At 44.6% G+C, this 16,410-nt stretch overlaps 1 protein-coding gene across 2 annotated transcripts in view; it reads left to right on the top strand.

Moving 5' to 3' along the window:
- The window catches only part of LOC144598918 (NXPE family member 3-like), a 61,007-nt gene extending 49,220 nt beyond the window's left edge, over nt 1-11,787 (top strand). For both annotated transcript variants that reach the window (XM_078409499.1, XM_078409498.1), the window contains exons 4-6: nt 5,209-5,282; nt 6,266-6,475; nt 8,578-11,787. In XM_078409499.1, coding sequence (XP_078265625.1) covers nt 5,209-5,282; nt 6,266-6,475; nt 8,578-9,131 — 838 coding nt within the window. In that variant the 3' untranslated portion in view covers nt 9,132-11,787. The remainder of the gene's footprint in view (nt 1-5,208; nt 5,283-6,265; nt 6,476-8,577) is intronic.
- Nucleotides 11,788-16,410: the final 4,623 nt, after the last annotated feature.

The raw sequence follows: 16,410 nt of genomic DNA, 5'->3' as shown, positions 1-16,410 counted from the left end.
GACGCGCCGCGCCTTGGGCTTGGCCCGATGTGGACCGTCCGGTGCGGCCTGCAACCACAACAGCCTGACTGCGGGAGAGGACAGCGGGAGAAGGGAAAGACATTGTGGCCTTCCATCACAGTGAGGAGAGAGAGGACTGGAGGAGACTCACTGTGATGGATGTTTCTTTGATGGATGTTTCTTTTTTTGTGTGTTTTTGGGGTTGGGTAATTTTAATGCCTATTTAATGCTTTTATTGTTGGACTGTGTTTTGGGGGTTTTGGGGTTGTGTAATTTGAATGCATATTTAATGCTTTTATTGTTGGACTGTGGGTGACCGAATTTCGTCCAATATTGGATGACAAATAAAGCTATCTATCTATCTATCTATCTATCTATCTATCTATCTATCTATCTATCTATCTATCTATCTATCATACAATTCAGTTTGTCTTACCACTAACATTCTTGAAGTACCGATACTCTCTAACACCATCTGCATTCTTCTCAATACGCATTTCAGAATAGCCAACCCTACAAAAATACAAACAATTAAAATTCCCATATACAATGCTATATTAATCAACTTGTCCGACCAGCCCCCGAAATCCTAATCACCCCAACTATTCGACTCCTAATCTCATGGTTACAAGCTGATAACTGTGTGTAATATGTACGTTTTCCAGGGTCTAAGAAACACATATCCCCCCTTCCCCTCCAGGAGGGAAACTCGGTTAACACACTGACCAATTTATAAAGTATTTCTACAGACCCCATCCTCCCTGGGACGGGTTACTCAATTTAAAGTCTCCAATTCATAAAACTTTCTTACTGGCTTATTGGCTTCTATGTGACCACTGTGTTCCCAGGAACCTTTTTCAGGAGTCCAGACACAAAGGATCTGATAGTGCACTTTTACTCCCTTCAAGGTCCCGGTCAGACCACAGCCACTTACTCAGTTGTTGGATATAATTTCAGCAGGACTCAGCCGTGCTTCCCCAGCCGGGGTAGTACGTATCTGGAACAGGGCTACGTGAAGTAATTTGACCCATGTAATTCCCATTTCACCCTGTAGTTGGCCAATTTACTTTTAAGGTCTGATTAACCCTTTCAACTAGTCCGGCAGTCTGAGGTCTGTAGGCACAATGCAACTATTACTGGATGCCCATCTGGGTACAGAATTCCTTGTTTATTTGACCCATGAAATAAGAGCCGTTGTCTGAACTTAATCGGCTTGGAATTCCATACCTGGGAATAATCTCATTAACACTTCACGACAGTAGAGGCTTTGCTATCCCTTGTCAGGTGATAAGGTGAGCCTCAATCCATTTACTAAACTCATCTACAATAACTAATACATATTTATAACACTGACATCTCTCCAGCTCACTGTAGTCCATCTGGAGGGTCTCAAAGGGACCCACGGACAATGGTGTTTTACCCATCTCACAAGGTACACCCTTTCCAGGATTATGTTGCTGACAAATCAGGCAACGATTGCTAATACCTTGAGCCAGAGATTGTAACCGTGAATGCCAGCATGTGGCTTGGAGCATATCACTGGTTGCTTTAGCACCACAATGAGTTGCAAAGTGTATATATTCAATAACCCACATTGCTAAATCATCTGACATACAAGCCTGTCCAGCAGGGATGATCCACAATTTAGATTCACAATCAACTGTACACCCGAGCTGTTTCCACAGTACCTTATCTCGGTCAGGAGCGTCCTCCTGTGATTTAATGACGTCTTGGATGGTTGGCATTCCTTTCCAAGGGAGACTTGCTTTTATTTGAGCTTTAAGTCTGGCCCATCATTTTAGGCACAACCACCCGCTGTCCCCGGGACGCCTCTCTAGCTTCCTAAACGGTTCCCTACATCCACCGGTGTTTGACCTGTTGTGTGGGCAGATCATTTCATAACGGAAATCTGCTCTGTTGTATTAGGACAACTAGTTCAGCTGGCTGAGCAGAATGCTCAAAGCTGCTAACTCCAGTTTGCCATCCTGACAACATATGGGGGATTTAGGGACTTCAGGCAATTCTGTGATTCCACTCATCCAAATCAGGAAACAAACAGTCTCCCTTCATTCGGGGAAAGCCAGCCATTGGACTACGTAATCCTTACATCCATATCCCCAGACCCCATCAGGGTCTTACCAGACTTCTGTCTCAAACGTTTCTCATGAGCACATTCCTTCTTTAACACTCCGGCTGATTTAGCCACTCCCCCTTCAGTAATTCCTATTCCCAATTTCAAAGCATTATCCTGCCAACTTGCCAACACTGAAGCTTCCCTTAATTCTTGACAATACTGTTTCCACAGGGCAATAAGTTCCTTTGCCAGAGTACCCCTATTACTCTTCCAAATTATCTCCTGAACCTTCTTAACATCATCCAGAGCCTTTATTCCTTCTAATGGCCAAAAGTCATCCCCTAATTTCTTGTTTAACTCCCCCGACAATTGTCTGAATTGCTCCGATTTGTCAGGATACTGTTCACATAAGATTTGCAAAGCACTGTTTGATTCAGTTGTAGTATCCAAACGATTACCCATCTTGCTGACTGATAATTCAACACAGTGCGTTGCAAATGACACAAATTACACAGTCGCATTCCAAACGTCACAAATCTTAATACCCCCCACAACACTTCACACAAGCTCACACACCTCACAACACTTTCATACACACAATCGGACCCAATCTTACAGCGACTGTAACCCACGCTTTCAGGACTGAAACCTGAACAACGTCCGCACTTTCAGGACTGAAACCTGACCTGTGCCCCACTCTCTCAGGACTGAAACCTGACCCAGTGGTATTGATATCGATATCATTTAATTATAGTCGACTCCCAGTGATACCAATCACTGCCCAAAATATCTGCCGCTTCCAGTATTCACCAGACTGACCTGATTTCGTCAAGATATCACACAAGAGTTAGCGAATGGCCAATTCGTCATCAGACGACAGATCAGAGGAAACCGATGCAGTAAAACAAACCACTTGCATCGGGGGCCCAATTCCACTCTCTGCCTCCGAGACTTCTCAGCTCCTTGGCCGCGAACTCGTGGTAATTGTCTTTTGAAATCCCACCGCTGCCACCAAATGTTAAATCAAGTTCTTTACCTTCAGTCTGAATAATCACACGTGATACTGGATTAGCACATCAGATTTATTCCACCATGGGGTTCTTCCCGAGAAGATCTCCAGACACAACACTAGTGTCTGAAGAGACCTCAACTCAGGGCAGGAGGGGAAGAACAACAACTTCTCCACCATTGTTTACTTTTTTATACAGAAAAAGAGAGGTGTGACAAAAAGAAATCAAGGACCAATTACACATCTAATACAAGGACCAATTACACATCTAATACAATTCCCATGGTTACAGAGAAGACAAAATCATTGATACAGGTCACATGCTCAGAAACCAAACCATTAATATAAGTTTTTAGAGAAACGCATCAATTTACCTAGAGTGGATTCAAAACTTTTCCTACTTTCACACGCACCCAAATAAGGAGTTGTTACTAAGAAAGAAACTTTCTTATCTCCATAGACGAGCAATCTCGTAGCTGCATGACCTTGCTTTACTGTTTCAATACACAGCACTCGCAGTCAGACAGAGTAGTGGGAGAGGACAATAGCCCATCTCTTTTGTACACTCCTTATCATTCGTAAAGGGACAAACACATTCTGTTCCCAAGGATAACATTTCTGCCACAAGCATCCATCTTACTGCTTTCCACTAAAATAAGCATTCATTTTATATTAGCTAAAACAACAAAAGAAACCATCTCTACTACAACAAAATATAATATCTCTAATTGACTATATCAGCTAATAGCATAGATTCTCAGATAGAGCTCTTAAGGATAGCGGAGTGAGGGGGTATGGGGAGAAGGCAGGAACGGGGTACTGATTGAGAGTGATCAGCCATGATCGCATTGAATGGCGGTGCTGGCTCGAAGGGCTGAATGGCCTACTCCTGCACCTATTGTCTATTGTCTATTGTCTATTAAAGGGCCAGATCCATAAAGTCACTGCCATTACAGATGCTCCCTGCCTTACGATGCTTCGACTTATGATATTTCGACTTTGTGATGGTGCAAACAGCAGCGGGCTGCTGCTCGCTTCCGGTCGCGTGATCGCGTGTATTCAATGCATTTCAACTTACAATATTTTCAGTTTCCAATGGGTTTCTCGGAATGTAACCCTATTGTAAGTTGTATAACACTTCCCAGCAACTCATCAGACTCTTCAATGCTACACAACGCTAACCTCAACTATGAAATATGGACTGTCTTTGGTTGCACGAAGGACTTTGTCTTCTTTTTGCACTAGTTATGAATTTGTTTATATTATCTTCGAGTATTGTGTTTACAAGCCTACTATGCTACTGCAAGTAAGAATTTTCTTCTTTCCCTTTGTTATCAGCTTCTGGGCCCATCGGTATGACCTACGGTACTGTCCAATTCACCTCTACCCCGTTGAAAACATTAAACTTAATCTGTGGAATTGATGTGCTACAATGCTGAAAGATATATTCTGCACTCTGTATCTCCCCCTTTACTCTCTCTATTGTACATGAGTTTGACGATTGTATTTATATAAGGTATATCTGGTCTGTTTGGATAGCATGCAAAACAAAGCTTTGCACTGTACCTCAGTACATGTGAGATTAATAAATCCAAATCTAAACGTATGACAATTAACTCCTTTTGATTCTCATTGTGTGCCAGGGCTAACTGGGTGGGTTCCCTGCTGGCGCATTATAATTATTACACTTTAATACTTGACTCCAGACTTTAGGACTCCCCTGATCCCATGGCCTACTCTCCCCACTCTTTGTGTGTCTTGACTCCCCCGACCATTATTCTTTCTCTTTCCTCCACCACATTCTGCTTCCCATTCTTCTACCCAACAGTGAGTGTGGCTGTCCGTTGACATGGGTGACTGATAACCAAAGATTTCTGAAATAAAACAAATGGTGCCCAGCAGTTAATATCCACAGTTTCCCTGGTGAAACTCCTCCCTATCAGCCCCATAATAGAAACTGGCATTTGCATGCTTTTTAACTTATCTTTGGATAATATTGATCTGTATAGATATTAAGTTACTTTGAGGGAGTGGACTTTGGATTCAGAAAATATGGATGGAATATCTGTGATAAGTTTTTAATTGTACTGGCAGATGTTAAAAGTTCAACATGTTTCTCTTTCAGGGGATACAACATCAAGCAGCCCATATTAGCCAATAGCTTAGGTTATATAACAGTAGAGCCTTCACCTCATGCAGGTAAGTTAGGATGTGAATTATTGACTTTTATCAGAGCTGTCAAATGTCCTTTCAAATTTGTTTTTTTAATTGAACTTTAGGGTAGCACAATGGCACAGCAATTAGAGCTTTGGTCTTCTGGTCCAGGTTTGATAATGATCACTAGTGTGTATGTGTGTGATGTTTGCACTTTTACCTTGTAGTTGTGTTTTCCTTGAGCATTCCAAAGATGCGCTGGTTTGAATTCCACAGTACCCCTGGCAGATTAGTTTAGTTTAGAGAAACAGGCCCTTTGGCCAGCGATCTGCGCGTATTAACACTATTCTACACACACTAGCGACAATTCTTTTTGCATTTACTAGGCCAATTAATCTACATACCTGTGCATCTTTGGAGTGTGGGAGGACACCAAAGATCTCGGAGAAAACCCACACAAGTCACGGGGAAAACGTACAAACTCCTTACAGACAGCACCCATAGTCGGGATCGAACCCTGGTCTCCGGCGCTGCATTCGCTGTAAGGCAGCAACTATACCGCTGCGCCAGAATACAACGAATTTTAGGGGGAAAAGGGTAACTAGAGAGAATAGGGCTCAGAAACCAACGTGGTCATCTATGTGTGGAGATGGACAAGGTCTTCAATGAATATTTCTCCCCTGTTTTTACTGCAAAGAAAGGCATGAAGACAAGAGAACTTGGGAAAGTTAATGGTGATGTCTGTATTACAGTCAAGGAGCTGCTGAATATTGTACAATTGCTTTTGTTACTACAAAGCGACCAGGTAGTAAATAGGTGCTCAATATGGTGTCAAGACTACGTAAGCACGGTTGGATGTTTGTTTGTGAACTCTTTTATGGGGAATCCACTTGTAGTTGGTGCTATAAGCAGTAGAATGTATGCTCTTCAAACATTGGAGCTGATGGTTTCCCCGTCATTCATATCTAACCTGTGTAAAAGTATAACGTCTCTCATTTCTTGCATGATCAGATTTTTATTTTTTGCAGTTGGTGTTTCCAAAGAATGTGTCCGGGGAATGCCATTGCTCTCACCATCTGGTTATTATTACAAGGACCTGTGGAATCCAATTACCTGCAATATTCGTCGCTTTGAGACTTCTGAAAAAATTACAGACTGTCTTCGTGGGAAAAAGGTCTATTTATTTGGAGACTCCACTATACGTCAGTGGTTTGAATATTTGATGACGTTTGTGCAAGGTTAGATTTAACAGCCTTTCTGTGTCTTTTTATTGTAACTACCTGTATTGCCTTTTATATGAAATGAATGCACCGTTAAAGAGGTAGGTGACTTTTTAAAGTGCTTTAGGGATTTAAAATTAATATAAGTATACATTTGAACTGGGAACATCAGATAGAAAATTGTAGATGTGAGATCTCTCAAGAGAAGCATGAAGAGAAGCATCTCTCATGAAGCATTCTGTCTTGGATGTGCAGATGGATGAATTGGGGGCAGGGCCTGGCTGTTCGGCCGTTCAAGTTACTCCTTCATTAAGATCAGTGCTAATCTATCACCTGAATTCTGAATTTCTGATTACCTGTGATAACCTTTCAACCCCTTGCTAATCATGTATCAATCCTTAAATTCCCTTAAATCTCTGTTTCCACTATTTTTTATGGAAGGAGGTTTCCAAGAGTTAGATATTCTGAGCAAAAATAAAATTTGCCTCGCTGCATGGTTGAGAATTTAGTGGCAGCAGTTTTACCGACCTATTGGTTGTCATTCCTATGACCATCTGGGGGAACATGGTGGCCCAGCGGTGGAGTTGCTGCCTTAAAGTGCCAGAAACACAGCTTTGATGCTGACCATGGGTGCTGTCTGTACGGAGTTTTTACGTTCTCCCAGTAACCTGTGTGGGTTTTCGCCGGTTTCCTCCCACACTCCAAAGACATACAGGTTTGTAGGTTCATTGGCATGGTATGATTATAAATTTTCTCTAGTGTGTATAGGATAGTGTTAATGTGTGGGAATCTCTGGTCGGCGCGGACTCGGTGGGCCGTAAGGCCTGTTTCTGCACTGTATCTCCAAACTAAACCATACTTGAACATAAACTTTTTGGGTGTTGTGCAGTAGAATTATAAATCTTCCAGTGAACTTGGTAAGTTTTATGGCAGTGCAAGAACCAGTCCCCAGTGTGTTATTGTAGTCATACAGCTTGGAAAAATGGCCCTTCAGCCTACTTCTTCCATGCCGATCAAGCCGCCCTAAGACGTCTAAGCTGATCCCATTTGGCCCATATCCCTCTATTTCTTATCCATGCACCTGTCTGTGTCTTTTAAATGCCATTATAGTACCTGCCTCAACTACCTCCTCTGGCTACTTGTTCCATATACCCACTATGTGGAAAATGTTGCCTCTCAGGTTTGTGTTAAATTTTGCCCTTCTCACCTTAAACCTATGTCTTCTTGATTCCCCTACCCTGGGTAGATTTTCTGCATTCACACTATCTATTTTCCTCATTATTTTATACACTACTGTGAGATTACTCCTTGTGCCAAAAATCTTTTTTTTTGTACATGTGACACCACCTTCAGAGAACTATGCACTTGTACTCCTAGATCCCTCTGCATTACAACACCATCGACTCCTACTATTAATTGTGAAGGCCCTGCCCTGGTTTGACTTTCCAAAATACAGCATTTTGCACTTATCTGCATTAAATTCCATTAGCCATTCCTCAGCCCAGTTGCCCACCTGAACATGAGCCTTTTGTAATTTTTGATTGCTTTGAATGGTAGGGAGGGTGGTGAGCACCCAGTGAGTTGGATGCTGATGTATTGGGATTGCCAAATGGCAGGATGTGTGCTTATCAGCGTGCAGGTGACACCCCACCCCAGTGCTGTTTGGTTATTGAAAATCAATACAGAATTTGCAAATCATTTCCTAAAGTTTTGAACTACCCGCAAATTTTGAGATACAGCATAAACACAATATTTATTGATTTTCATCTTGAGTTCCTTAATGCGTGCACTGATGACATGACTTTGCATTGCGGAAAATACTGATAAGGTCCTTTTCTGGCGCTTGTGTCAGCTGGGGAGAGGGTAATGATGGATAAAGAAAAGGAACGGATAGACCACAAGTGGTCTGCCCTTTCTGAACTTTGGCAGTCTGTACTTACTGCTGTGCTACACTGTGCAATTTCTGTCTTTTAACTCTTCGTTAAATTAGCTGGCTGCTATTTATCTGACTGCTGGGGCTTTGCTGAACTGAACCTCCCCAGTTTCACGTCTGCTATCGTCAGCAAGGTTATGACCAACTGAGTCCAATAATGTCACTTTTTGTTGTTGGTTTTTTTCAGGTCTCAGGCAATTGGACCTTGGCAACTTGGAGAAGATTGGCCCTCACCTTGCAGTGGATGTGGAAAACAACATCATTGTGAAATACTGTCCTCATGGCCCACCCATCCGATTCACCACCATATCAAGCCCGGACCTGCGCTACGTTGCAAATGAGCTGGATGGAATTAAAGGAGGAAAAGACACCGTTGTAGGCATCACCTTATGGTCCCATTTCAGCACCTTCCCCATTGAAGTGTATATCCGAAGATTGCAGAATATCCGGAGATCCATTTTGCAACTGCAGGGCAGGAATTCGGATACGGTGGTTGTACTGAGGACTGCTAACCCCCAGGCCCTTCCAGGGGAAGTCAGTCTCTACAACAGCGACTGGTTCTCCTCTCAGCATGACACCGTGATGAGGAAAATGTTCACGGGCATCAATGTGGCATTTGTGGATGCATGGGAAATGACAATGGCCCACTACCTGCCTCACGAGCTGCACCCCAAAACTGTTATTATAAAGAATCAGATGGATGTGTTTCTTTCACATGTCTGTCCTGCAAGAAAGAAATAAATTCTTGTCCATGGTCTAAGCCAAGCAAGTCACATGATCCCACCACCAGTCACTCCTCTTTCCCTCTCTCCTCCCACACTTTCTGCTTTCTGCAGAGACCACTCTTTGTAACTCCCTGGTCTGCTCATCTTTCCCCTCCTCTCCTCTCCATGTTCCCTTCAACTTCCATGTTCCCTTTTACTTTCCCTTCCAACCATAAGGAGGTGTAAGATGTGACCCTTCTAGTCCTCCCTCTCCACATCCAGGGACCTAATAAGCCCTTCCAAGTGAGATGGGTATTCACCTGGAACTCTTCCAATCCGGTCTCCTACATGTGGTGCTCGCGATGTGGCTTTCTCTACATCAGAGAACCCAAGCGTGGTCTATTGTGACCAATTTGTGGAGCGTCTGTCCTCGTTTTCTCTCTCTCTCGCTGCCATTTTGAGCTATTGCTTGCAAGATGTTTCAACTCTTCTCTCCACTCCCGCACTATCCTGCCAGTCCTCGGAAGAAAAATATCCCTTGCTGCTTAAAACCCAATGGTATGAACATTTGAACTTTGCAATTTCGGGTAACCTCCACTTCCTACACATGTTCACCCATTCATCCAGTTTTTTTATCCTTTTTTTTCACCTGTCCCCTGCAGTGTTCAATAAATCATTGGATTCGGGCAACTGAATTTGTAATAGCAAGGTGTTTTATTACACTTCCAAACAAGGCACATAGACTCACGTATCCTCGTACACGGCAAAGCGTGTCCCCAGGTGGCAACCTGTTGTTGACCTCCAGGCACCGTTTGCGACATGATCCAAGGCTAGGGTTCTCTCCTCCTACGAAACGATATGATAAAACTTTATTGATCCCAGGAAGGAGGGATGTGTAAAGATTGAGGAGGGGAGTCAGTCTACCCCACGACAGAAGGGGGAGGAGTTGTACAGTTTGATAGCTCTTCTGGAAGGGTGCCCGACACAGTCCTTTATTGCGTTTCTCATCCATTCAGACTGTGCCATACCCCCTCCTGTGGGCCAGTCATTAGCCCGTCCCAACAGGCCGTGCCACACTGTTTCTGCACTACTTGCAGTCGGAGGCTTATGTGGTCCGCCCAACTATTGCTCAGCAAACCCAGACTTGTTTGGGAACATCTTTGCAAACATCTACTTGTTTTCCAAGGGTTTGCAATGCTGTATTGCTAATTTAGCTGACAATTTTAGCCAACGTGGTCTTTTTGTCCTTTGCAATACATCCCCATCCTCCCCCCCCCCCCCATCTAGTTCTATTTACACATCATCTCCCATCCACCCACCCTCATTTGCTGCACCATCACCAATCAGCCAGAGTACCATTCCTCCGTCAGACTGCTATGTACTGGCAATCTTTCCTCTTCCCTTTCAATCCTGATGCAGGATCTTGACCTGAATCAGTGACTTCACACCAGTTGCCTCCACAGATTCTACTAGACCCGCTGAGTTCTTCGAGCTTTCTGTTTTTGTTTTGGTTCCTAATTCCAGTATCTGCTGTCTCACATCTTCCGCACAGATTATTTTTAGATTTTGAAATGTCTGATGAATTAATTATAGCACAGTAAATTAATGGAATCATATTAAATTAAAGGGATCATAATTTAAAGGAAAACTAGATTTGGCAATTTCTAAATGCTGGGTATATTTTTTAACTGATAATTTTCAGCTGACATGATTATGGCATTATTTATTGTGATTGCAGTCAAATGCACTTTTGAATGCTGGAGTGTACAAATGCATTTTTTTATTAAAACAAATACTGTGCTGTATTGTGGAGGAACTTTCCTCTCTTGCAGAACACGACATTACCAACGTGCATCATCTGAGGGTCCTTGTGTCAGTTTTCACTGAGGACATTAAATGTGAGCTCGCACTCCTGTCACGCTCTCGGCCTGCTGCCTTTGGGGCTTGTAATGAGATTTGTAATGAGTTTGTGACCATGTAATGAGAGGCCACAAATGCAAGCTGGTCATCAAGAAATCCAGGAGAGTTTTGCGAGGGAATTTCTTGCCCAATGAGTAGTGAGAATGTGACATCTACTATCAGAAGCTGAAATGAGGGATTGCATTTGAAGAGGCGCTGGAGCTGCTTCGAATGGGAGGTGAATAGAGGGTCACACTGATAGGTAGGTCATATGGAATAGGAGTAGAATTAGGCCATTCGGCCCATCAAGTCTACTCTGCCATTCAATCATGGCTGGTATATCTCTCCCTCCAAACCCCATTCTCCTGCCTTCTCCCCATAACCACTGACACCTGTTCAAATCTCCGGCAGCGGCAGAGGCAGCGTGTTCGCCCGCCCCGAATCGCGGGGCTTGGGTCGGCCCGCCGCGGACCTTTCACCGTCCGGCGCGGCCTGAAATAGGCCGCGGGATTTTTCACCACCCAGCGGGGGCTTCAATATCGGGAGCCCCGACCGCCCCGACGTGGCAACTCCAACAGCCTGACCGCGGGACAAGACGGCAGGGAAGAGAAAAAGACATTCTGGCCTTCCATCACAGTGAGGAGGGACTGGAGGAGACTCACTGTGATGGATGTTTCTTTTTGTTTGGTGTTAGTTGTGATTGTATGTGTTATTGCATTTTTATTGATTAATCTTATTGTTCAACTGCGGGTAATGTTTCATTTCACTACACATTTATGTGTATGTGACAAATAAACGACTATTGACTATTGACTAAATCAAGAAACATGTGGGAAGGTGCTTGCGTGAGGCATAATAGCATGGCCAGGAGAGGCTGGCCTGTAAATTTGTCTGATTTTACCGATTAGCTGAATGGCCTTCTCTGTACGCTGGGTGAAGCAGGTCGTCCTGAGCAGAGCTCCGCATTGAACAGCAGAGTGCAGGAACAGGTGTTTCAGCCCACTCGGTCCGTGCCAACTGCAATGTCAATCTAACTAACCTCCAACTGCCCATACATGCTCTGTATCCCTCCATCCTCTGCCTGTTCACGTACCATTCTATACATCACTTTCACATCTGCTTCTGCCACCTTCCCCGACAGCGGGTTCCTGGAATCTACCAGCCTTTGGTTAAAAAATTAGTCCCTTGCAAATCTCCCTTTTTAAACTTTCTCCGTCTCACGTAAAACATGATCTCTACTATTTGATAGTTTCTACCCTTGGATAAAGACTCTGGTTATCTAGAAACAAGGAAGTGCAGATGCTGGTGAATGCACAAAAGGACATAATATGCTGGAGTAACTCAACATGTCAGGCAGCATCTGGAGAACATTGGTAGGTAACATTTTAAGTCCAAACCCTTCTTTAGACTGATTGTTGGGGGTGAGAAGAAGGACAAGGACTGGAAGTGGGGATGAAACGTGGCAAGTAATAGCTGAGCGGGGGGGTGGTGTTGGTTTCAGTATCCTATTATGCCCCACAATTTTATGTTCTTCAATCAATTCCCCCCTCTGACTTTGAGAAAACAGCTCAAATTTGTCCAACCTCTCCTGAGAGCTGAAAAATAAAACTAAATGCTGGAAGAATTCGGTGGGTCAGGCAGCATCTGTGGAGGGAATGGGCAGATGACTTGGGGCCATTCTTCAGAGTAGGAGGGAGAAAGCTGGAAAAGAGAGATGGGGTGGGACAAAGCCTGGCGAGTGATTGGTGAATACAGGTGAGGCAGGGTGTTATTGACAGATATGCCATTCTACAGGGAAGGTGCTGACAACGACTAGAAGTGAAAAGCAGACATAAGGGTATCAGAAAATGAAAGGTGTGGAATATAAAGCTGGAAGTGGGAGGGGGTAAGAAGGAAATGGGATACTAGGGGGTGAGAAATGGGTGCACAATGGAGGGCAAAGGAACAGGTTAATCCGGTGGTGGGAGAAAGGTGTGTGCACTGGGGTTATTGGGTGGGAGTTATCACTTGAAATTTGAGAATTTGGTGTTCTTGCTGTTAGGATGTTGGCTGCCCACGTGGAGTATGAAGTGCTGTTCTGTCAGTTTACTTGTGCACTCACTCTGGCAGTAGAGGCCAAGGAGAGAAAGGTTGGTAAAGGAAGGGGAGTTAAAATGGTTAGCAACCGGGAGCTCCAACAACCCTGGATAGATAGACCACAAGTGTTGGGCAAAACGGTCACCTAGTCTATGCTTGGTTTAGCCGATGTAAAGGAAGCCACATCATGAGCTAATACACTTGATTCCCTATAACTAATGCACATGCACACCAATCCAGGCAACATCCTGGTGGACCTCTTTTGCACCCTCACCAAAACCTCCACATTCTTCCTATATTGGGGTGACCAAAACTGCATTGCTGCCACATGACTACATAGCTGCAACACGACTTCCTGGAGAACTTTTGTTCTCCATGCCCTGACCGATGGATGCAAGCATGTCATAAACCTGCTTTACCTCCTTATCCACTTGTGCTGTTGCCACTTTCAGTGAGATGTCATCCAAGATCAACCCTCAGTCTCTCAGAAGTAGCACCCTCAAAGCATCTTGCATCTTGAGAAGGTCACAGTCTTAGTAAAGCATGTAATCTCTTTGCCTGATGTACACCAGCAAAGGAGAATAAAATATAGTTAGCTCTCTTTGAAGAGCAAGTGTCAGTAACTGCCTTTAGGCAGAAGTGAATGATGAACTGTAAGATGTTCGAAATATATCCAGCTCCAGCCTAGATATTACAGTGGGCATAAAAGGTGGGAGGCACGATGGCACAGCGGTAGAGTTGCTGCGTTACAGTGCTTATGGCACCGAGACCCGGCTTCTATCCAGACTTCGGGTGCTGCCTGCACGGAGTTCGGACATTCTCCTCATGACCGCGTGGGTTTTCTCCGAGGACTTCGCTTTCCTCCCATACTCCAAAGGTTTGTTGGTTAATTGGCTTGGTATGAATGTAAAAATGGTCCCGTGTCGGATAAATTTAATGTGTGGGGATTTCTGGTCAGAGCGATACTGTTCTAACTGCAATGCAGGAGCAACAGAAGTATATATGAATGCAACATCAAGAGGAGATGAGGTAACGAAAGTATGCAAAATGATGGGTTTTATCTCACCCACTGAGGGCCCAGTTCCCTTGCTTTCCTCCTTTACCCCGGCTCCAGTTCTCATTTTCCTTGCAGCCAAGTGAGTGGGAAGCAAAATAGGAACCGGAGCTCAGGGTAAAGAAATGGAGCAAGGGAAGTCACTGGAAGAGGATGTGCTGGAAGCAGACACACTCACTATATTTAAGACAGATTTAGGCAGTTATATAACTGACTAGGTAGAGAAGAATATAGAGCTAGTGCACGCAAGTGGAAATAGCGCTAATGGGCAAAAATGTCACCATCTACGCATTGGCCCCAAGAGCTCCTTTCTGTGCTGGATGACTCCTACTCTTTGACCACTGCTTTGAGGACTGTATTTTTCCCAAATTTATCCCTGCCTTCCAATTCCTGACTTAGAGTTGTCACTGGCATATTACCAGTATCCTCCAGTGAAGATCAATGCATCTCCTCTTTTTAATTCACACTAGACTAAGTTGGGCCCAAACCACTCCTGTATTGGGGCAGCACCCTTTCCTCCCCCTCCCCTCCCTCCCTCCCTCCCTCTCTTCCCCCCTCTCTCTCTCCCCATCCCCCCTCTCCCTGCACCCTCGTCCCCTCCCTTCCCTCCTCCTCCCTCCCTTCCCCCCATCCCCCACTGCCCTCTCCCCTCCCCCCCCCAAGAGACAGGCGGCCAAGCCCTGCTCAACGAGCCCCAACTGCGCAGGAGCGAACGCGTTTGTTCTGCGCACGCGCGGAAGCGGCGGTCTTCTTATGTGAGTACCAGGTCAACAGAGCCCCAACTGCGAATGCGCGGTGTTTAAACTTTAAAATGTGAATAACTTTAAAAATATAACACCGCCTTCAATTAAACTTCTTCCACAGGACAACAGTGAGTAAGTTGGGCCTAAAATTGTCGCACTATTGTGTACCATTTTGGCTGTAGTTCAGGAACAAGCGAACAAACGAGAGTTTTAGTATGTAGTAGATGGCATTTCTTTTACTTCTGCAATTTTCCAAGTTCATTTTTCTCAAACTCCAGTATAATAGGCAGAGCAAAGGAAATGATACAGTTCTCAGCATTGTGGTGCGCCCTTCTCCTGGACTGCAACCTTGACGTGGTGGAGAGCCTTGCGGCGCACTCCAGTGATCCTGTGAGCTATGTCGGATGGGGTTTTATATCCCTGGCAGGTTCAACCAAACCGGACAGGTCATGGGTGAGGAGGCAGACGAAACAGTCCCTGGTCCTCCAGGTTGGAGGTTGGGCTTGGGGTTAACTACCACACCCTGGAAAAAAATGTGAGTTACAGAAACTTTGATGAATGAAAACCAAATTACATGCCTGGTTCAAGCAGGTGACCCAGCGACGGGGAACACGATGCTTCACAGCCAAACCAGCAAGGGCACTGGGAAGCTGACACACCTGACGCCAAAGAAATCCATCCTTGGGGGGACATGGAACATCCGAACCATGTTCCAGGCTGGCAAGGCTGCCACTATTGGCAACGATATGGTGCGCTACAATCTCTCAGTCCTGAGCTTGGCAGAAACAAGATGGACACAGTCAGGGGAGATCAAATTTTGTTCAGCGGGCAGTCCATTATCTACTCCGGACATGAAGATGAGGGAGCGAAGCATACCGAGGGAGTGGCCATCATGATGACGAAGGACACTAGAAAGGCTCTAACCGCATGGAAACCCATCAGCTCTCACCTCATCTCCACAATCTTCAAAACCAACAACAAGAGAGTGAAAGCCCACATAATCCAATGTTATGCACCCACCAATGATGCAGAGGATGAGGTCAAGGATGGGTTCTATGACAGCTTGAACCACATACTTGATAGTATTGGAGCCAGAGACCTCATTATCCTGATGGGAGACTTCAACGCCAAGATTGGAGGCCAAAATTATGGATATGAGGCAGCAATGGGAAAGCATGGAGTGTGGAAAATGAATGAAAATGGCGAGATGATTGCCGAGACCTGTGTTAACAATAACCTAGTGATTGGGGGAAGTGTATTCCCCCATAAAAAATCTACAAAGCAACTTGGGTGTCACCAGATCATGTCACAGAAAATCAAATTGACCACATTCATATCTATAAAAAGTTCAGAAGGTCCATGGAAGATGTCAGAACAAGAAGAGGAGCAGATGCAGCTTCAGACCACCACCACCTCCTGGTAGGGAAATTCAAGCTAAGGCTGAGGAGACACCACCGGGCCAAAAGCCAAAGAGCGAAATACAACACTGAATACCTCAGCAGTGCTCAAGTGGTGAAGAAGTTCAAGGATATCCTCTCAAGGGA

This window comes from Rhinoraja longicauda, chromosome 12 (genome assembly GCF_053455715.1).
Source record: "Rhinoraja longicauda isolate Sanriku21f chromosome 12, sRhiLon1.1, whole genome shotgun sequence".
NCBI classification, from domain to species: domain Eukaryota; kingdom Metazoa; phylum Chordata; class Chondrichthyes; order Rajiformes; family Arhynchobatidae; genus Rhinoraja; species Rhinoraja longicauda.
This window is presented reverse-complemented; position numbering and strand designations above follow the sequence as displayed.